This window comes from Monomorium pharaonis, chromosome 5 (assembly GCF_013373865.1).
Source record: "Monomorium pharaonis isolate MP-MQ-018 chromosome 5, ASM1337386v2, whole genome shotgun sequence".
NCBI lineage: Eukaryota > Metazoa > Arthropoda > Insecta > Hymenoptera > Formicidae > Monomorium > Monomorium pharaonis.
This window is the reverse complement of record NC_050471.1, coordinates 29,383,200-29,405,673: the sequence shown is the minus strand read 5'-3', so window position 1 is coordinate 29,405,673 and position 22,474 is coordinate 29,383,200. Positions and strand designations below refer to the sequence as shown.

The 22,474-nt window shown below is 31.9% G+C and overlaps 4 protein-coding genes across 8 annotated transcripts in view; 2 read left to right on the top strand and 2 right to left on the bottom strand.

The window, feature by feature from the left end:
* Nucleotides 1–21,771, bottom strand: part of LOC114254177 (fatty acid synthase-like) — a 56,981-nt gene extending 35,210 nt beyond the window's left edge. For all 5 annotated transcript variants that reach the window (XR_004963215.1, XR_004963216.1, XM_036286740.1 and 2 more), the window contains exons 1-2: nucleotides 21,685–21,771; nucleotides 21,411–21,603 (exon numbers count right to left, since the gene is read on the bottom strand). Coding sequence is in view for 3 of the 5 variants with exons in the window: in XM_036286740.1 (XP_036142633.1) it covers nucleotides 21,411–21,582 (172 nt within the window). In the remaining 2 variants the exon portion in view is untranslated. The remainder of the gene's footprint in view (nucleotides 1–21,410; nucleotides 21,604–21,684) is intronic.
* LOC118645518 lies at nucleotides 4,696–8,352 on the top strand. The gene is made up of 2 exons (XM_036286743.1): nucleotides 4,696–5,406; nucleotides 7,061–8,352. The coding sequence occupies exons 1-2, from the start codon at nucleotides 5,330–5,332 to the stop codon at nucleotides 8,271–8,273; spliced, it is 1,290 nt and encodes a 429-aa protein (XP_036142636.1). The 5' UTR covers nucleotides 4,696–5,329; the 3' UTR covers nucleotides 8,274–8,352.
* Nucleotides 11,604–12,773, bottom strand: LOC118645519 (extensin-like). Its single transcript, XM_036286744.1, has 3 exons — nucleotides 12,640–12,773; nucleotides 12,219–12,526; nucleotides 11,604–11,908 (listed from the first exon to the last, which is right to left on the bottom strand). Exons 1-3 carry the CDS (start codon nucleotides 12,689–12,691, stop codon nucleotides 11,645–11,647), a joined length of 624 nt encoding a protein of 207 aa, XP_036142637.1. The 5' UTR covers nucleotides 12,692–12,773; the 3' UTR covers nucleotides 11,604–11,644.
* LOC118645520 (extensin-like) lies at nucleotides 14,093–15,232 on the top strand. The gene is made up of 3 exons (XM_036286745.1): nucleotides 14,093–14,205; nucleotides 14,319–14,617; nucleotides 14,928–15,232. The coding sequence occupies exons 1-3, from the start codon at nucleotides 14,154–14,156 to the stop codon at nucleotides 15,189–15,191; spliced, it is 615 nt and encodes a 204-aa protein (XP_036142638.1). The 5' UTR covers nucleotides 14,093–14,153; the 3' UTR covers nucleotides 15,192–15,232.
* Nucleotides 21,772–22,474: the final 703 nt, after the last annotated feature.

Genomic DNA, 22,474 nt, shown 5'->3' with positions numbered 1-22,474 from the left:
CAGTAATCTTTTTTATTAGAACGCCTACGCTCAATCTGAAAGCGTTGTATTGTTCTTAAATGTTCACTTTTCTTGTCTGCAGGCTTCATTTATGTGTAGAAAGTCCAAAATTCTTACATCAAGCACATTTTGTGACAAGACAGAAATCACGACAGAAATTTTTAGAAAGTTCTGGCGCTTTATATATCACATTTGTAACATCGTTTTCAAGAAGGCTCTTTGGCGACAAGCAATGAGCAAGTGCCTATCGATCTGCCGACCCGGGTTCAATTCCATAGTTTTTTTTTTTTACTTATTTTTTATAATAATATATACAATCAACCAAACTTTTTTATTACGTAAGACGAGATTTATTAATTGTTTTAAATTTTTTTGTACAAAATTATTTTTTTTTAGACTAAAGCACAATTACGGTCAGGTCTAAAAATTTGCAAAAATGAAGAAATGAAATTGAAAGTTTTGACTTACGTATAAAAAATAATCACAAAATAAATAAAGAAAAAATCTTTATTTATCATATTATTAAAATATAGACTATATATTTTATTCAATATTTATAATAAATAAAAAAAAGATTTATAGTAATATTTTTTTAATATTAATAAATATTTTATAAATATTTTTATAATATTTATAATAAATCTTTTTAATCTGTCAAATTTATAAAATATTTTGATAAATATTTATAAAATATTCAAATAAATATTAATATTTTTTAAATATTGTGTGCTATCTGGAAGTTTTATAGAAAAAAATTATTTTGTACAGAAAAATGTAAAACAAATCTTGTCTTACGTAATAAATAATTTTTGTAGATTGTACATATTATTATTTAAAAAAATAAAAAAAACTGCGGAATTGAACCCGGGTCGGCAGATCGGTAGGCACTCACCCGTTGCCTGTTGCTAAACAGCCTTCTTGGAATCAATGTTACAGACGCGGTATATAAGTCGCTAGAACTTTCTGAAAATTTCTGATGTGGACTCGTCACAAAATGTGTTTTATGTTAAAAAGTTACTTTGTACGCATTAATGAAACCTGAGTACAGGTAAAGTGAACATTTCGGAACAATACTACGCTTTCAGATTGAGCGTAGACGTTCTAATAAAAAAGATTACTGTGTAACAAAATTTAGTAAGCCTGTACGAAACACGTAGTGGTAGATTAGTTTACAATTCAGATAGACATCGCTAATTTAGTCGAGCACTTTCTCGCTTCTTACCATCAAAATGTAAAATTTTTGCATTATTACAATAACCAATATTTTTTCTAATACAAAAAAAGAGCTCGAACCGCTCGAGCTATAACACGGCCTGAATCAAGCATCGGCGCGGTGCGGCGAAATGTAAGATGCGTGGCAACAACGCGCTTCGTCTTCTTCCCCCTCTTCCGCTGGCTGCCACCGCTTCTACGTCTCGTTCTCGAGCCGTATTTCCTTGGCGTGCTCTCATTTCAGGGCCGCCGCTAAATATTCTAAGCGCCCGTGTGTAAGTTTAAATTTCCCGTGTTATAATCCGGATCATTTCTGAGAATATTGGCAAGCATATAAAATAAAATAAAGAAATTATAAAGTATTTTGAAAAAATTTTATAAAATTACTAAAAATTTATAACGAAAATATAACCTGATGGTGCTGCCCACGTGCAATGCACGTTTTGCATACCCACTTACGGCGTCCTTGTCTTACTTGTATAATTTGAAAAATTAATATCTCAGTTATTGCAATAATGAAAAACAGTAATGGACTTTTACGATATAAATATTTTACACTATAGAAATATTGTACACCTTAGGCATCCTATACATGTATAATTCTCTAAAAGATTTATTGCATTTATATACACTATATATCATTTTTATACATATATAAATTTTTATTTTTCAAATTGATAAGCACATTTTGTTACGAGTTCATTGAAATTTTTAGATAATTTTGGCGTTTTATATGTCGCGTCTGTAAAAATGAATTCAAGAATGCTCTTTAGCGACGGGCAATAGGCGAGTGCCTGCCGATCAGAGTTCAATTCCCGCCGTCAGTTTTGTCTTCTTTATTTTAAATACAATGTACAAAATTTTTTTATTAACATAAAACAAGATTTATTAATTGTTTTAAATTTTTCTGTACAAAATAATTATTTTTATATATCAATAAAGCACAATTAATATTAATTTTGCGACAATTTTTACGTATTGTATCTGAAAAGGGGAAAAATATAACGCTATTTCAATGCAAATTTTATTCATTATATTTTATATAATGTTATAAATTAAAATTAATGAGAAATAAAAAATTTAATGTAAAAACTTTTAATTTAATTTATTCATTATTCCAAATTTTTTGACCTGACTGTACGAACGGTTAGTCTCTTCTATACTTGTTAATAAAAAATTTTTGTACATTGTATTAAAAAAGAATACAGCTACAATTAAACCCGGATCGGCACATTGGTAGGTACTCGCTTATTGCCCGTCGCTAAAGAGCCTTCTTGAAATCAATGTTACAGACGCGGTATATGAACCACCAGAACTTTAAAAAAATTCTATTTGAAAACGGCTGAATGTTGCATTCTATCCTTTTGCCTATGTATTCTCCTAATGGAGTACTATACTACAAAAAGGTCATTCAAATCGGCGACTCTAAGTTCGCGCCTTCTCCTTGTCAGTTCAATTCGTGCTACCTCTAAACAAGCACTATGTCAAACATTTTCAGACGCTCTGTATATATAATATATATATAATTTAAGATTATATATGATATAATAAATACCGAAACAATCAATTGTGATGAAAGGACGACGCATAAAAATGTTAAAAAATTAATCACGAAAATCATGATAAATTCTTATATTTAGTTTTTATTAAAGCATGTATATCTATTTTACAAATTGTCACGCGTTGTATTGTACTAATCTCGTTGTTCTTCCATGCTCATTCCATGCTTATTCGTATGTGAAAAACTACGCGATGTTAGTTAAAACTTTTCCAAAATAGATGTTTTGGATGACATGTCATTTTTTGTTAATTAAAATTAAAGAAGGAATGGTTACAATTTTACAATTTTTAATGTGTAGAGAAAAGAATTGATAACGAGAGAGAAAGAGAGAGAGAGAGAGAGAGAGAGAGAGAGAGAATCGTCGGCGCGGGCGCCTACGCGAGACATATGCCGCGGTCGCTTCAGAATCAGTGCGGAGTTAGAAGGGGGTGGGGGGGGAGGGGGAGAAGAGCGCACGACTGGCGCCGGTGTCTCATGGATAGACGGAGCGCGATCCGTGTGTGTGACTGGGTACTTCTCGAGCAGAGGCTCGGAATCGCATCTTAGGGCGGCCCACCGCGTTCGCTTGTTCTCTCTCTCTCACTCCCTCGCTCACTCACTCACTCACTCACTCACTCACTCACTCACTCACTCACTCACTCACTCACTCACTCACTCACTCACTCACTCACTCGCTCGCCCACTCACACACTCACTCACACATTCACACGCACTTATTTTCCGCGGCATGCAAATCTAACGTAATGTCAGGTTTTAAAAAACATGCTACGACAACAAATTGTAACGTAATCATGTTTGTTAATTAAAAAATAATTTCTAAAAAATATAATTTTACAAATATATTGGGAAACGTAATATAAAAAATTTAAATTTAGATGATTTTACATATCTTGTACGATTTTCTTTATTCTGTGCAGATAATTCAATATGTTATTGTAATAATTATTATATTTGTGTCATGGAATAATGTTATATTCCGGTTTATCCTCCAATTTTTCTTTGCTTATAATTTTTAATTATAAATTTTCAATATTTTACATTGATTTTTTATATTTTTATATTTTTTAAATTTAATGTAACTTGGACAATTTTTAAAGGCAATAAAACATGACTGTAAAAAAGAACTACGTAACAGACTCGTGACATCATTTATTTCTTATTTTTGATTCAAAATATATTCTGTATAATTCTGTAAAATATATTCAACAAGCATGTAATATATACATATCTTGAAAGGACTAACTAAGAAAAATATATAATGTTTTATGTATTGACACACAAATATTAATTACACAAAAACGATTGAAACATGTGGATTGCCTGCAAATTATTATAAACACAAAGGTTTTTCCAAAAACAAAGATTAAATACAAATATGAAATTACATATTTCTCACTGAGAGATAAAAGTCAAAATAATAAGAACATTTCTTGTGACGTTTTTTTCGATATTTATTTGTTATAAAAAGATTTATGATGACAAAATATACATTTCTATGAAATACACCTCGTTTTTCTTGGTTTATTTCTTAGTAATAAAATTTTTTAAGTAAAAAGCATTACTTTTTATCAAAAAATGTTAAATATATTTCTTTAATAAATAGTTTATTTAAATACGGCGAAATAAAAGATAAATTTCTAGCAAATAAATAATTTATTTTTACGTTAGATGCAATCTCTTTAAATAAGACGTATTTAAAAAAATATATATTTTAGAAGAACATTTCACAGAATATTTTGTAGAAAAGTTTATTTCATTTTCACAAACAAATTTTATAATAAATAAATATTGAAAAAAGTAATAAATATTTAGGTCTCAAAATTTGACATCTTTTTCTCTTTGTATATAGTATGAAAATTAATGTTCTATATGTCTAACATCTAATATTAATTAATTTTTACAATAATATTTTTACAATAATAACTGACATTAAAAATATAATATGCAATTTATTTTATTGTTTTGTTTATTGTATTTATTGTTTTAAAATTTTACTTCATTTTTTTAAATTAAAATTATTCCGATAAAAGAATCTTACATCTGGTTTTACTTTTAGTATTAATTTATTTTATTTATTTTATTCAAACCAAAAATTTATCTTAATAAAATGGAATTAATTTTATACTACCATAAAATTGCGTATAATTTCATAATGCACACTCTTCTAACAGTAACTAGAAATATGTCTGAACAAAGCTCTACAATTTTTTTTAATTTTCTATAACAAAAAATTATTACCGCAATATAAACACAATTTTAGAAATTATTAATTATAATATCTTTTAAAACTTTCATTATTAAATGGCTCGTGCTACAGCTTGTACTGTATTCTATATCGTTATAGTAGTATATATACACCATAAAGTAAACGGACTGACTTGTGTGCCGGTATTATCTACTGGACGAACTGTTTCGTGGCGCGAATTGTTACCGACGTAACGCGTTTGCACAAAACGACAACACGTGAGGAAGACGTTCACGTTGTAACGTGTGTCAGATCTCACGTGCAGAAAAATAATTGAGTAAATCAGTGAAGTGATTTATATAGTATAAATAATGAGTGAGACGTATAAGCGAAAGTATTTGCCACTTTCCCGTCGTCGACTTTCTACAAAGAGAGGCTGGGTACAAAGGTTAGTATCTATTATTATGTTCTATGAAGGAATTATTTTAACACCATAAGCCCAGATTGTCAAATGAAGGCAACGTGTTGCCATTTTGCTGTAACTTATTCCCTAAACTAAAGCCAAGGTGTTTTCTCAAACTGTCTGTTGATCTGACATCATGTAAAATTCTTCATTAGAATTCAACAAACTGGCGGAAAGTTGTCAACATGCATGCACAATTTGCTGTCAATGTGACAAGTTTATTATTTCTCAATGCATGCACTTGCAATTTCATAGGATGGAATTCATAGACGGATCTTAGTTCAAGAATTGTCAGTCTAGCTTCGAGCCGACTTGAGACTTACAATGAAATAACAGCATTGACGTCTCAAGATCGTGCTGATGGGTCTTGAATAAGATTCGATTATGAATACCGGCCATAAACTCATGAAAGTTATTTGCCCTCCTGATGCTAACTTTGTTCCACGATGACAGCAAATTGTGGGCAAGTTCACAACATACATGCAGTAATTTGCCCGATATGCTCAATCTTGCTTGGCTATCTGGGAGTGTGAAGGTTATTATATAGGCCAGTATTCATAGTCGGATCTTATATTTAAGATCATCTTAAGTACTGTCTTAAGATGCCATCAGCCAATCACAGAGCTGTATTAGCATCTTAAGATATTGCTTGAGACGATCTTGAAATAAGATTCGACTATGAATATCAGCCATAGCGTGTGTTATCTCATTTTTGTCTGTATGGAAAAAAAATGGTAAATGTAATTAGCAACTTTAAATGTGTATGTGTGTGTGAACCTGGCGTATTATTTCGTGAAAATTTATTAATTACTTAGGCCGGTATTCATAGTCGGATCTTATATTTAAGATCATCTAAGTACTGTTTTAAGATGCCATCAGCCAATACACAAAGCCGTATTAGTATCTTTTAAGATACTGCTTGAGACGATCTTGAAATAAGATTCAACTATAAATACCAGCCATAGAGTTCTGTTCTTATTTTCAATAATTATATAATTCCTTATAAATTGCATAAATAGTTTCGTTCAAGCAAAAAGTGTTCTAGTGTAAAGTGAAACACAAGACTAACAAAACGTCTTATGTTCCATATGATGAAAACTTTCGTCGCATAAAAACTATTTATGCAATTTATAAGGAATTATATAATTATTGAAAATAAGAACAGAACTCTGAGTAATTAATAAATTTTCACGAAATAATACGCCAGGTTCACACACACATACACATTTAAAGTTGCTAATTACATTTACTTTTTTTTTCCATACAGACGAAAATGAGATAACATACGCTATATAATAACCTAACCTAACCTAACCTAACCTAACCAAACTCTAACCTAACCTAACCTTCACCTAACCTTTACACTCCCAGATATTCAAGCGAGATTATCTTTAACATATCTTTGACACATTTTTATAATTAAAAAAATTCAATAATTAATTGTTTAAATAATTATATCTCAATGCTACTTTTTTCCGCAAAAATTTATTTTTAAAAAGTCGGGTGCTACATTCACACAGGTGACAAAAGTGGCTTTCTCAGTAATGTACAGATATGTTATTGTTTAGGTCAAAAATATAATAGTTATAAAACACCTCAAATAAATTAAAATTAATATTATATTTAAAAATTTTTGCAGGCGACGGTTAATGAAGCAGTTGCAAACAATTCTGGAAGATGATAATAGTATTGAAACAAACAATACTAAAAATCAATCTCTTTATTGTCAGGAGTCAATAAATCGAACTACTCCCGATGTGATAGATTTGGAAAATGCAACTGATAAAATATTAAACGTAAGTACAATCAAAGTAACAATCAAAGAAAATAAATACGAAAAAGTCGACAATAGCGAAAATGACGACGTACTTGTTGTTGACAACACAGGTGTTCTGGACATAGGTGCTATCCAAGAGAACTTACCTGAAGGTCGTCGCATTGTCGATCTACGTTTCGTATTGAGGGAAGTACGCAGGTCCTATGTTGAACATAAACGAGGAATAGATTGCTCGTTTAATGATTGGATACCTGTGAAGTTCCATTGCCGTGGGTTATTGACACAAGTATTTTACAAGTGTAAAATGTGTCATTATGAAACTAGCATTTGGTCAGAACCCACGGAATCTGATAAGCTAGATATTAATACAGCTGCTGTATCCGCAACGATTACAGCTGGAATTGGTTATTCAACGCTGCACGAGATGTGTGCAGGAATGAATATTTCTTGCATGTCTGAAGTCACTTATATTAAATATCGAGAAAAAGTTTTCGAAAATTTTCAAGAAACTGCCTTGGAAAATATGAAAAAGGCAGGCGAGATTGAAAAACAACTAGCGATAGAGAATAATGAAGTAATAGATGGAAAGGGACTCATAGCTGTTGTTGCGGATGGCAGTTGGAATAAGAGATCGTACGGTAAAGGTTATGATTCCCTTTCCGGTGTGGGTACAATACTTGGCTACCGAACACGGAAAGTTCTCTACATGGGTGTTTTCAATAAATATTGCTCGCAATGTGACTATGACGAGCGAAATGGTTGTGAACCAAAAATTCATAAGTGCTTTAAAAATTTTGATCGCAATATAAGTTCCACACGTATGGAAAGCGATGCTATTGCACAAGGTTTCAACTGTAGTATTGAAATGCATGGATTAGTTTACAAAACACTTATCGCCGATGGCGACAGTAGTGTATATAAAAGCATTAGAGACAATGATCCATATCGCAAACTGATGATAACGGTTGAAAAAATAGAATGCAATAATCATATGTTTCGCAATTTTGATAAAAAGATGGATATCGTAAGTGCAATGACTCAATCGAAAACGAAAAAAAAGACCTGGTTTTATTGAGACAAGAAAGATTGTTAAAAAATATAAGCAAAAAATTCGAGAGGAGGTGATGCAAGCAGCTTCGTTACAAAGAGAAAAAGACCGACCTCAGCATGAGAAGGTGAGGGAATTACGATTCGACATATTAAACATTCCCAGCCACGTGTACGGTGAGCATAAACGATGTAAGGAACGTGGTCGTGAATGCAAAATTGACCGTGAAACGGAAATAAATTATGTTCCGCATTTGAAATTACACGGTTTCTATCAAAAAATTATGGATGCTATCAAGTATCTAAGTATTCACGCCGATAGCTTGCTACAAAACGTAACGAATAATCCTGCAGAAGCGTATCATTCCAATATTTGCAAAGTACTGGGTGGAAAGCGTATATTTTTTGGCGCACGAGGTTCTTACAACGCCAGAATTGCAGGATCAGTTCTGCAACACAATACACAGCAAGTTCTTATAGAACTGCATCAAGGTATGGATAAAACTGTTCCTGTAATGGTTGAAAAGTTAGAAAAACAACGACAAATAAAAGTTACAAGAACCAGGGAATCTCGAAAAACAGATGGGAGGAAAAGGAAATGGAAACAAGAATCAAAAACAGATTGTCATTATGGCCCCCAATCACAAAAACCAGATCTTCCAGATGACGTTTTTGAACAATTTCGGGAAAAACATATAGAAAAGCTTACCGAAAATGCAAAAAAATGGAAGCAAATCGAACGAGATACGATAGAACAGAGTGAATCCGAAATTTGGTTAGCATTGAGACGTGAAATGTTGACAGCATCCAATTTTGGAATTGTATGCCGTATGAGACCGACAACTTCTTGCGCATTGACAGTCAAGAATATTTTGTACCCTTCCGTAGTTGACACCGCAGGTATGAAGTATGGTCGAGAAAACGAAAAAGAAGCCATAAAAGTCTTGGCGACAAAATTGAACAAAGATATACAACCTTGCGGATTATTTATTGATTATAAAAACCCATGCCTTGGTGCTTCTCCTGATGGTCTCATAGAAGAAAATGGTCTGGTAGAAATTAAATGCCCTTTGTCTGCAGAACAATTGACAGCGGAAGAAGCCATAAAGACATTACCCGCTCTAAAAGGCATATTTGCTAAAAAAAATCAGGAGGAAATTAATCGGAATCACCGATTTTATTATCAAATCCAGGGTCAATTAAACATTACGCGGCGAGAATATTGCATTTTAGCGATATGGACACCAAAAAGTATAAAATTAGTGCATGTTAATAGAGATGCTACTTTTTGGAGTAATAAAATGTTGCCTGCCTTATTGCGCTTCTATAATGAATGCATGTTACCAGAAATCTTGGACAGTCGCCATAATAGACACATGCCTATCAGGAATCCGACATATATTTTAGAAGCGCAAGCAGAAGCGGCAAAAAAAATTCATATTCGGACGGAAAATATTCCGCAAAATACAATACAAAATGAAGATATTCTAAAAGAAAAAAAAATAAAACGTGATTTTTCATCCACAGAAAAATCAAATAATGCTGCAGTAAATATAGAAGATGATGACTGCGTGATTGTCAGTTTTACTAAAGAGATGCAAAATAAAACTGACAAGCAAATGGCAAGTGTAAAAAAATACTTAGATGAAGAAATTCCTCTCATCTCAGATATAAAAAAAAATGTCTTGCCAATAAACAGCAGATTAGATGACGTTTCCTTAGCACAATTTTTACGCGTTGTAAGAGAAACATCTCAATTTGAAACACAAAATGTGCTATATATAGCTTTTCCCGATATGATTGAAGCTAGTCAAAGCAATAAAAGCTTACAAATCATAGGCGGAAATTGTAGCGATCACTGGCGATGTATTTTTTTTGATGGTAATAAACTTCATGTGTATGATAGTTTACCCAACTGCACATATGAAAGATTGGTAGCCGAAGAAAAGAATTATATACATCGTCGTTACCCTAAAATAAGTCAAAATGACATTATATATGAAAAAGTTCAAACCCAACCTGATGGCACAAGTTGTGGAATTTATGCAGCAGCTTTTGCCACAACTGTAGCATTAGGAGATAGTCCTTGTAATAAAAAATATTCCAAGGATGTAAAATGTATGAGACAACATTTTATCAGAATTATCGAGAATAATAAACTTATGCCTTTTCCCAGCATATAAACGTGTGGGCTTGTAAAATTATTACAACTTGATACGTTTACTTTGATACTTGAAGCGTCTACTTAGACGGTACTGGTAAAATTGATAATACCTGATGCGTCTATTTTGACAGCATTGATAAAATTGTTGTAAAAATGTACATTTTAAGCGGAGAAACAAAGAAATGTTGGTTGTGTTTCACGGGACTGGGCGATGGAGGGGCCTATTCCATTAGTATAAAATTAACAATACTTTATGCATCTATTTAGACGGTACTGGTTAAATTGATAATACCTGATGCGTCTATTTTGATAGCATTGATAAAATTGTTTTAAAAATGTACATTTTAAAGCGGAGAAACAAAGAAATGTTGGTTGTGTTTCACGGGACTGGGCGATGGAGGGGCCCATTCCATTAGTATAAAATTAACAATACTTTATGCGTCTATTTAGACGGTACTGGTTAAATTAATAATAATGCGTTTATTTAAACAATAACGGAATAATTACTAACAATTTGTTTATTTAGATGGTACTGGTCAAAATTAAGATAAATGTTTTAAACTTTAACAAAAAATTTTTTTATACCAATAAAGCACAATTAATTTTTTATACGCACTGTATCCAAAATAAAAGAAAAAATATAATGAACGGTCTTATCCATACTTTTTACACAACGTAAGAAAAATGGTCATAAAATTTTAATTACTAATAAATTTTTAATTATTGTTTTAGTTTCTGATATAGATCAAGATGAATTTGATAGCTGAATTCTAGATAAAATTAATTAATAGTGCCGAAAGGGGAACCAAAAAGGGAAAAATATATAGAAAGGGAAACCAAAAAGGGAAAAATATATAGAAAAAAAATATAAAGAGAATAATATAACGCGCGTTATTTTTATGACCATTTTTCTAACGTTGTGTAAAAAGTATGGATGGGACCAACCGTTCATTATATTTTTTCTTTTATATTATAATATGTATAATGTTTAATAAAGCAAAAACACAGGGGCTCGATTCTTGAATTCATTCGCAAGAGAAACGTATTCGCAAATTCTGTTCTTACAGAAAAGTTGGTAATTTATTGGCTATCGTATGGCTTTTAACCAATAAACTTGCAACTTTTCTGTTAGAACGAGTATTTGCGTAAACGTTTTTCTTGCGAATGACTTCAAGAATCGAGCCTCAGGACGTATTCAATTAAAAATTTTTATTTATAAAAAAATTACATCTCTTTTAATAATAACCGCGATAATAATACGGATACATTGGAGGCGGATACGACACTGGAGGCGGCGGATACGACGGTGGAGGCGGCGGTGGTAGGTACGACGGTGGAGGCAGCGGATATGACAGTGGAGGCGGCGGTGGTGCTGCGGCGTATCCTGTGGAAGCGTACGCTGATGAAACGTACGCAGAACCATGTTGTCCGTACGTTCCAACAGCGTACGCTTTTTTCCTTTCCTTTTGCATTTCCCTCCTAACAGCTGCGTTGATTTGCTACAAATGTTAATTTATTTAAAAATTATTTGAAAATATACACGACGATAATAAAGCAAAAACACAGATGCTCGATTCTTGAATTCATTCGCAAGAGAAACGTATTCGCAAATTCTGTTCTTACAGAAAAGTTGAAAATTTATTGGCTATCGTATGGCTATTAACCAATAAACTTACAACTTTCTGTTAGAGCGAGTATTTGCGTATACGTTTCTCTTGCGAATGACTTCAAGAATCGGGCCCCTGTACGTAAGCTTAGAGAATAAGAAGCAAACAGACGAACAATACAATAACGTATTTTATGTGTTACCTTTCGTGTCATTCCTCCTCTTCCTCCTCTTCCTCCTCTTCCTCCTCTTCCTCCTCTTCCTCCTCTTCCTCCTCTTGCGCCTCGTGGCGGTGGCGGTGGCGGTGGAGGTGACGGCGACGGTGACGGTGGAGGTGACGGTGACGCTGGCGGTGGCGGTGGCGGTGGCGGTGGCGTTGCCGACGTTCTGAGTACTTTCGAGGGTTTGCTTGGCGACGGACCAACTTTTTCTTGCGTCGCTGCTTGCATGTTGCGCGGACACACGGGGCACTTGGCCTCTGCCACGTGCTCGGTGGTCACCTCAGTTGTAGCTGTAAAAAAAGCAAATATGATTACGTTTTATAAGAAAAAATATACATGTAGTATTTTATAAGTAAATCTGATTTACTTATATTGCATTATGCAGTAAGAATTATGTACTTACACTTGCGAGATCGCCGAGACGTGTCGAGCGACATGTTGATATTGCCGTCCATGGGCTACACATACAATAATGACTACTCGCTGGAAAATAAATCTTCGCGATGATAGACAAAGACAACCATATGCGTTCATGAACGCATATGACTGCGTTCAGAAATATCACCTGAATGTCCTTCTCATCGTTTTATCTTTGTTGTTCGGGCAATAGAAACAAGGATATAATAAAAATACGCCAGATATTATTGAAACATATAAAACTATAATGTTTTATCAATTTCACGTGTGCTATGTGTATTCTCGCTGTTCGCCAAGTCAGTCCATCAAAAGATTAAAAATTTAATATCAAATCGATCACATTGTACGATTTGCAATTTTAATAATGTTGTTTATAACATTAAATAAAATAAATAATTATATTTATATTATTGGAAAATAATAAATAAATTTAGTAAAAATTTTTATTTTAAAAAATGTACTATTAAATTTTGTCATTATTTTGTTGATAAACAATCCTTTTCCTAGTAATTTTTATTTAAGAACATACATATTACTTGTTAAAATGTTTAACAATAAAATAATATTAATAACAATTCAATTTCATATTAAATTTTTTTTATTATTACTAAATTAATTACAATAAAAAATTAATTTTTTAAAATTATTACTAAATTAATTACAATAAAGAATAAATTTTTTAAAATTATTACTCAATTAATTACAATAAAAAATAAATTTTTTAAAATTATTACTCAATTAATTATAATAAAGAATAATTTTTTTAAATTATTACTCAATTAATTACAATAAAGAATAAATTTTTTAAAATTATTACTCAATTAATTACAATAAAGAATAATTTTTTTAAATTATTACTCAATTAATTACAATAAAAAATAAATTTTTTTAAATTATTACTCAATTAATTACAATAAAGAATAAATTTGGTAATAATTAAAAAAAATTTAATATGAAATTGAATTGTTATTAATATTATTTTATTGTTAAACATTTTAACAAGTAATATGTATGTTCTTAAATAAAAATTACTAGGAAAAGGATTGTTTATCAACAAAATAATGACAAAATTTAATAGTACATTTTTTAAAATAAAAATTTTTACTAAATTTATTTATTATTTTCCAATAATATAAATATAATTATTTATTTTATTTAATGTTATAAACAACATTATTAAAATTGCAAATCGTACAATGTGATCGATTTGATATTAAATTTTTAATCTTTTGATGGACTGACTTGGCGAACAGCGAGAATACACATAGCACACGTGAAATTGATAAAACATTATAGTTTTATATGTTTCAATAATATCTGGCGTATTTTTATTATATCCTTGTTTCTATTGCCCGAACAACAAGGATAAAACGATGAGAAGGACATTCAGGTGATATTTCTGAACGCAGTCATATGCGTTCATGAACGCATATGGTTGTCTTTGTCTATCATCGCGAAGATTTATTTTCCAGCGAGTAGTCATTATTGTATGTGTAGCCCATGGACGGCAATATCAACATGTCGCTCGACACGTCTCGGCGATCTCGCAAGTGTAAGTACATAATTATTACTGCATAATGCAATATAAGTAAATCAGATTTACTTATAAAATACTACATGTATATTTTTTCTTATAAAACGTAATCATATTTGCTTTTTTTACAGCTACAACTGAGGTGACCACCGAGCACGTGGCAGAGGCCAAGTGCCCCGTGTGTCCGCGCAACATGCAAGCAGCGACGCAAGAAAAAGTTGGTCCGTCGCCAAGCAAACCCTCGAAAGTACTCAGAACGTCGGCAACGCCACCGCCACCGCCACCGCCACCGCCAGCGTCACCGTCACCTCCACCGTCACCGTCGCCGTCACCTCCACCGCCACCGCCACCGCCACGAGGCGCAAGAGGAGGAAGAGGAGGAAGAGGAGGAAGAGGAGGAAGAGGAGGAAGAGGAGGAATGACACGAAAGGTAACACATAAAATACGTTATTGTATTGTTCGTCTGTTTGCTTCTCATTCTCTAAGCTTACGTACAGGGGCCCGATTCTTGAAGTCATTCGCAAGAGAAACGTATACGCAAATACTCGCTCTAACAGAAAGTTGTAAGTTTATTGGTTAATAGCCATACGATAGCCAATAAATTTTCAACTTTTCTGTAAGAACAGAATTTGCGAATACGTTTCTCTTGCGAATGAATTCAAGAATCGAGCATCTGTGTTTTTGCTTTATTATCGTCGTGTATATTTTTAAATAATTTTTAAATAAATTAACATTTGTAGCAAATCAACGCAGCTGTTAGGAGGGAAATGCAAAAGGAAAGGAAAAAAGCGTACGCTGTTGGAACGTACGGACAACATGGTTCTGCGTACGTTTCATCAGCGTACGCTTCCACAGGATACGCCGCAGCACCACCGCCGCCTCCACTGTCATATCCGCTGCCTCCACCGTCGTACCTACCACCGCCGCCTCTACCGTCGTATCCGCCGCCTCCAGTGTCGTATCCGCCTCCAATGTATCCGTATTATTATCGCGGTTATTATTAAAAGAGATGTAATTTTTTTATAAATAAAAATTTTTAATTGAATACGTCCTGAGGCTCGATTCTTGAAGTCATTCGCAAGAAAAACGTTTACGCAAATACTCGTTCTAACAGAAAAGTTGCAAGTTTATTGGTTAAAAGCCATACGATAGCCAATAAATTTTCAACTTTTCTGTAAGAACAGAATTTGCGAATTCAAGAATCGAGCACGTGTTTTTGCTTTATTATACACATTATTATATACATTGAGTGCGTTCGGGGAGACGCTATTAGCGCTACCAGCATCAGTCCATCTTCATTACTCATTAAAAGTAGAACAAGGATAAACTAATGCTGATAGCGCTAATAACGTCTCCCTGAACGCACCCATCATTCACATAATAAAATTATTATGAAACAACCAACATTTCTTTGTTTCTCCGCTAAAACAATTTTATCAATTGTAGAATAGATTCTTTCTTCCGTGTTATGGCTCAAGCGGTTCGAGCTCTTCCTTTGACGCGGTCTCATTTGCATAATTTAAAAAATTAATATCTTGATTATTTGTAAACCAAACCCAACTTAACCTAACTCAAGATCTAATCAAAGACGATGTTGGATTTTTATGTTTATCTCGATTTTTTTTACATTTTTATGAATATTGAGCCACATGGGCTGCGGTCCACTTGACGCTACAAATGCTTTAAAGCGTTTTTGACCAATCGAAACAAAGATTTTTACAAATTAACCAATCAAAGACTGCTTCGAAACGTTTGTAGCATCAAGTGGACCGTAGCCATGGTCAGGGACACCTTGTAGATTTACATGTTTACATGCTACTATCTAGCTGTAGCTGAGTGAGAATAAGAAGAGTAAGGGTCGCTTCACACTGTACGGCACGTATTGGAAATGATACGAACCGACCCTGACAAGACAAAATATTAAACATGCGTTTTTACTAAGACAGCACACAATATTTATAAAATATTTACAAAATATTTATAATATTTATTTAAATATTTTATAAATATTTATCCAAATATTTTATAAATATTTTTGTGGTGTTAGATTTGACATATCATAAAGATTTATCATAAATATAATAAAAATATAAAATATTTATAAATATTTACAAAATATTATTTATACTAATCTTTATTTTTTATTTACCATAAATATTGTATAAAATATGTAATCTAGATTGTAATATGTTAAATAACAATTTTTTCTTCATGTATATAAAATATGTATAAAATATTTATATATAATATTTAGAAAAAAAAAATTAATAAGTGTTTATAAATTTTTATCATGAATATTGTGTGCTGTCTGGGTAATGCGACTGTTCATATACATCAACATTGGCCAACACATTTCGTCAACGGAATCTATCAATAATTGCATAACGCATGTTTTAACATTTTGCATTGATCAGGTTTATAATTTTGTCGTCGGTACGGGATGGTCTGTATCGTATATTGTGAACCGACCCTAATAGAGTGCGACAGCGGCGCCGAAATTTTCAGACATAAAATTTTTGCAGTCGTATAACTTTTTTATTAGAATTACTACGCTCAATCAGAAGGCGTAGTATTGTTTCTAAATGTTTTCTCAAGGACGACCCAGGCTTGATTTATGTATACAAGATCTAAAATTTTTACATCAAGTACATTTTATTATAAGTCCACGTCAGAAATTTTTACAGGTTCTGATGGTACGTATACCGTGTTCATAAGACCGATTTGTAATAAAGCAGCATGGCGATAAGCGGATGATTACCTACCAATCTACGGATTCGGGTTAGATTTCCGGCGCACTTTTTTTTTTTATTTACAATCTGCAAAAAAGTTTTATTGACGTAAGACAAGATTTATAAATTTTTGTAAATTTTTCCTGTATAAAATAATTTTTTTTCTATTCCAATAAAGCTCAATTATTATGTATTTTGCGATTATTTTTTTATACGTATCGTATCCGAAATAAAAGGGACAAATATAACGCTATTTCAATGACACAATTTTCTTTTGCATTGTGTAAAAGGTATGGAACGGACGAACCATTCGTACGGTCAGGTCAAGAAATTAACAACGATGAATCTTTAAATTTTTCATTTTTCAATATTTTTGATTTTATATAAACTATAAAATAAAATTGTCATTGAAATAGTGTTATATTTTTCCTTTTCATTTCGGATACATATAAAAAATTAACTGTAAAATAAATAATAATTATGGTTTGGTAAAAAAAAAATTATTTTATATAGAAAAAATTTTTAACCATAAATATTGTTACATTAATAAAAATTTTTCACAGATTGTATTAAAAAATAAAAAAGAAAGAAACTACGGCAGGAATTGAACTCGGATCGACAGATCGGTAGGTCTCGCCCACTGCCCGTCGCCACACAACGCTCTTGTAGATCGATCTTATGGACACGGTATATGAGCGGCGCCCGCGTGATAAACATATGCCGAAAAAGTTCAGACGCCGCGATCTCGGAGTCAGCTGAGCGCGCTCACGCCGAACCGACCGAACGTAGCCGAGCACGCGACAGTTTAGTGGTTCACGGAGCGCGATGTGTGCGTGAATGTGCTTGAGTTCGGGCCTGGAAATAGCAGTACGGCCTGTACAGCTGAGCGTTGTCTCCCATTGTCTCCTATCCTGTATCTCTTCATTACGCTGCCGCACGCCGATCCCGCCAACAGTTACCTCACGCACGTGGTTACGCCTCTTGTTTATATACATTGTTCGAGCGCCAGAATTGGTGAGGTATGTTGAACTTTCCTCAAAACAACAGCGTGTGACAAGACGTTACAACATGTCAGATCGCACGTTTACGAAAAAATATTTAAAACCAGATGCATCTATAAATAGCACTGGTAAAATTTATATTATTATTTATATAATATCTGAAGTATCTATTTGATACTGGAAAATTTTGTAATATCATATAGCATCTATTGACAGCACTGGTAAAAATAATAATACCTGAAGTGTCTTTAGATGGAAAATTTTATATCATATAGCATCTATTGACAGCACTGGTAAAAATAATAATACCTGAAGTGTCTTTAGATGGAAAATTTTATAATATTATATAGCATCTATTGACAGCACTGGTAAAAATAATAATACCTGAAGTGTCTTTAGATGGAAAATTTTATAATATTACATAGCATCTATTGACAGTACTGGTAAAAATAATAATACCTGAAGTGTCTTTAGATGGAAAATTTTATATTATATAGCATCTATTGACAGTACTGGTAAAAATAATAATACCTGAAGTGTCTTTAGATGGAAAATTTTATATTATATAGCATCTATTGACAGCACTGGTAAAAATAATAATACCTGAAGTGTCTTTAGATGGAAAATTTTATAATATTACATAGCATCTATTGACAGTACTGGTAAAAATAATAATACCTGAAGTGTCTTTAGATGGAAAATTTTATAATATTATATAGCATCTATTGACAGCACTGGTAAAAATAATAATACCTGAAGTGTCTTTAGATGGAAAATTTTATAATATCATATAGCATCTATTGACAGCACTGGTAGAAATAATAATATCTGAAGTGTCTTTAGATGGAAAATTTTATAATATCATATAGCATCTATTGACAGCACTGGTAAAAATAATAATACCTGAAGTGTCTTTAGATGGAAAATTTTATAATACCATATAGAATCTATTTAGACAGCACTGGTAAAAATAATAATACCTGAAGTGTCTTTAGATGGAAAATTTTATATCATATAGCATCTATTGACAGCACTGGTAAAAATAATAATACCTGAAGTGTCTTTAGATGGAAAATTTTATAATACCATATAGAATCTATTTAGACAGCACTGGTAAAAATAATAATAACTGAAGTGTCTATATAGTACTGAAAAATTTTATAATACCAACTGCATCTATTTAGACAGCACTGAAAAAATTAATAATTCTTGAAGTGTCTATTTAGATAAAACTGGAAAACCAGCTGCATCTATTTCGACAGCACTGGTAAAATTTATATACCTGAAGTGTCTATTTAGATGGTACTGGAAAACTATATAATACCATATGCATCTATTTAGATTGTATTGGTAAAATTTATAATATTTGGAACGTCTCTTTTGACGGTATTAATAAAATCACTACCGCATTGGTATGCATGTGTACATGTATTTCCAATACATGTACGTTATAAGTTTATGGTAATACAGTACGAAATTAAAAATGTTGATAATTTACCGACGGGATTAGTTATCAACATTTTTAATTCCGTTGTGACGGCGCTGGGGTCCGGTCGAAGTTCGCTCTTTACTTTAGCATCCCCTTAACAAATTTTTTTTGTTAAAGCAGAGAATACTATATTTTGCATGAAACAAAATTGTCTTCTTCAGTATTACCTTAATATATTCTCAGAAAACGCGTGGGCGTGAACCTGCATCCCCTCCCTGTGATTTTTTCTAACCTAACCTAACCTACTCTAACCCACACATTTTAAAGTCGATATTTGGTTAATGTAAAAACATTGAAAACGAAACAGCGTGGAAAGTCGCAAACCTGTGGTACTGTACTAGCGTGGTTTGCTTTACGTAAAGCACTAATATCATGTATCGTATTTATAAAACGTAAAATAAACGAAATCCACGCTTGTACAGTACCACATAGGTTTGCGACTTTCCACGCTGTTCATTTCCAATATTTTCACATTAACCAAATATCGACTTTAAAATGTGTGGGTTAGGTTAGAAAAAATTACAAGGAGGGGGTGTAAAGGAAGGGGCGGAGCCCCTCCGCCGCCCACGCGTTTTCTGAGAATATATTAATTCTCTTTCAATCAAAATATATGGCCACGGAACCAAGTGGCACCCGTTTGGCCACGTCAATATTGGCCACGGTCCCGATTGGCCACGGTCCCGATTGGCCACGTCATTATTGACCACGATCCCGATTGACCACGGGGTGGATTGGCCACGTCATTACTGGCCACGCGTCATTATTGACCACGTCAATATTAGCCACGTCAATATTGGCCACGCGTGATATTGCCCACGTTAATAATGGCCACACACACACACACACACACACACACACACACACACACACACACACACACACACACACACACACACACACACACTTGATACAAATTTTTAATAAAATTTAATATGTTATTAAGAAACATATAAATTAAATTTTTAAGCTTTTCTTTTATTTTAATTTTATTTTAAAATAAGCAACGATGTGAGTTGGTACACTATTTGCAGCACGTATGTTTGATATTCATCATGCATCTAATATTATTGTCAATAAAACACATCTAAAAGACATCTTAAAGGATTAAAGAATGTCACATAGAACCTCTAAAAAATATCTTATAAGACGTTTAAAAAACATGGTAATATAAATTGAAATCGGGACATAAGACGTCTTTTAGACACCTTGTAAATATTTTTTTGTACAACTTTTTGGACGTCCCAAAAGATTTCAGGACATCTTTTAATTGTCTTTAAGATGTCTTAATATTCTCTGGGAAGAACAGATGGAGTAGATTCTCTAAGTTATACCTTATAACATATTTAATTTATTTCGTATCTTTGTTTGTTGTGCGCATATATTAATTTACTTCAAGATACAATAATATGTTCACATTTCGTTATTTTAAGTTCTGTGCAAATTAAATATATGTTACATAAAATGTTTTTTTTTTGCTTTAAAATTTAAATAAAATTTATAGCATTTAAATGATACTTGTATAATTTCTTAGTTTAACACTCTTCATAGTGCATAGTGTTATTTTATAATTTGCTCTGAGCTGCTAGCGTAACTGCCCCGAAGCAAATACGCAGTCATGCTGCATGTTAATATTTTAATTATTAAAGACAAAACTGTATGATTTATTGTATTATCAATAGGATCAAAATATAGAGCAATGCTGTCTCTATCATTATATAGTACTATATAGTCAATTACAACAATTAAATCTTTAAAAATATCTTATAACTAAAATTTTTAAACATTAGCAAAACTGCTCTGGGTTTCCTTAATTTTAATTAATATTTTTAAATTATGAAAAAATTGTTACATTTTGATTGAAAAGATTTTGCTATTCAATTAGTGGATAAAAACACTATATACATATAACTGACCAATAATCAATCAAAGGTTACACTGTATTTCTACAAGAGTAATGTAAAACTGTAATAAAATTATAAATATTATATTATAAAGTGTTATCACCTTCTTTCCATCGATCATGATTTGCTTTAATAAGGTCAACTTTATTAAATAGATTTTCTCGTAATTGATTCATATTGTCTGAATCTGGAAATCTGCCGCTAATACCAGAAATAACAATTTCTTCACCCGAGTCAATACCGTTCCACGATCTATACACTTTTTTATCATCCATTGTTTTAATTATAGTTTTAATCTAGAAAAAAGTTATGCGTATATGTTATATATAATACTTATGTTTTTCATACTGTATCTAGTTTTGAGTTTTGACACTTACGATATTAATGTGATATTGTTTACGTCGTAAGCAAGAAACTAAGTCTGACTATTATTTTTTCAAATCCCTGTTTATATAAACATCAAATCAAATGATTATTGTAATGTATGTTAATGTAATGAATCTAAAGAGTCTAAGCTGTAGTGTTTTATAATTATTTTTTAAATATGTAACTTCACACACAACAGCAAGTCGACTATTGGTCGATTATCAGTCGGCGGAAAAGATTTAAAGTTGAGTTCAAAGTCGGATTGAATGTAAACTATAGTCGACTACAGTCTGTCAAAGGACCAACAAGTTCTTTAGTCAACTTAAAGTCAACTTAAAAGTCTACTTTATGGCGACTAAAAGTCAATTTTTAGCCAATGAACTATATATTGACTTTCATAGTCAATTGGAAAACATTTATAATAAACTTTTTTTGTAATAATGACATTTATCAAAAACATGCTCAAAATTATTTCATTTTAATTTAATTGTATAATAATATTGTTGCTTTTATAATACAATTAAAAAATAATAAAACTAATTGATAAAGTCTGTTGAAATGTCAAATTTAATTAGCTCAATAAATATGACTCTGTGATTTATTAATGGTTATAGCAAAAGCTAATATTACCAAAAATTATTATCACTTAAGTAAAAGAATATACGTACATTTTTGCAAAATAGTATTGATCCATTTTGGTCTTTTCAACATAAAATTTTAATATTTCTGTTACATAATTATCATACTGCTAATAATTTGTAACAATTATTTTTATGTTAAAATATAAATTTACGTTTTTGA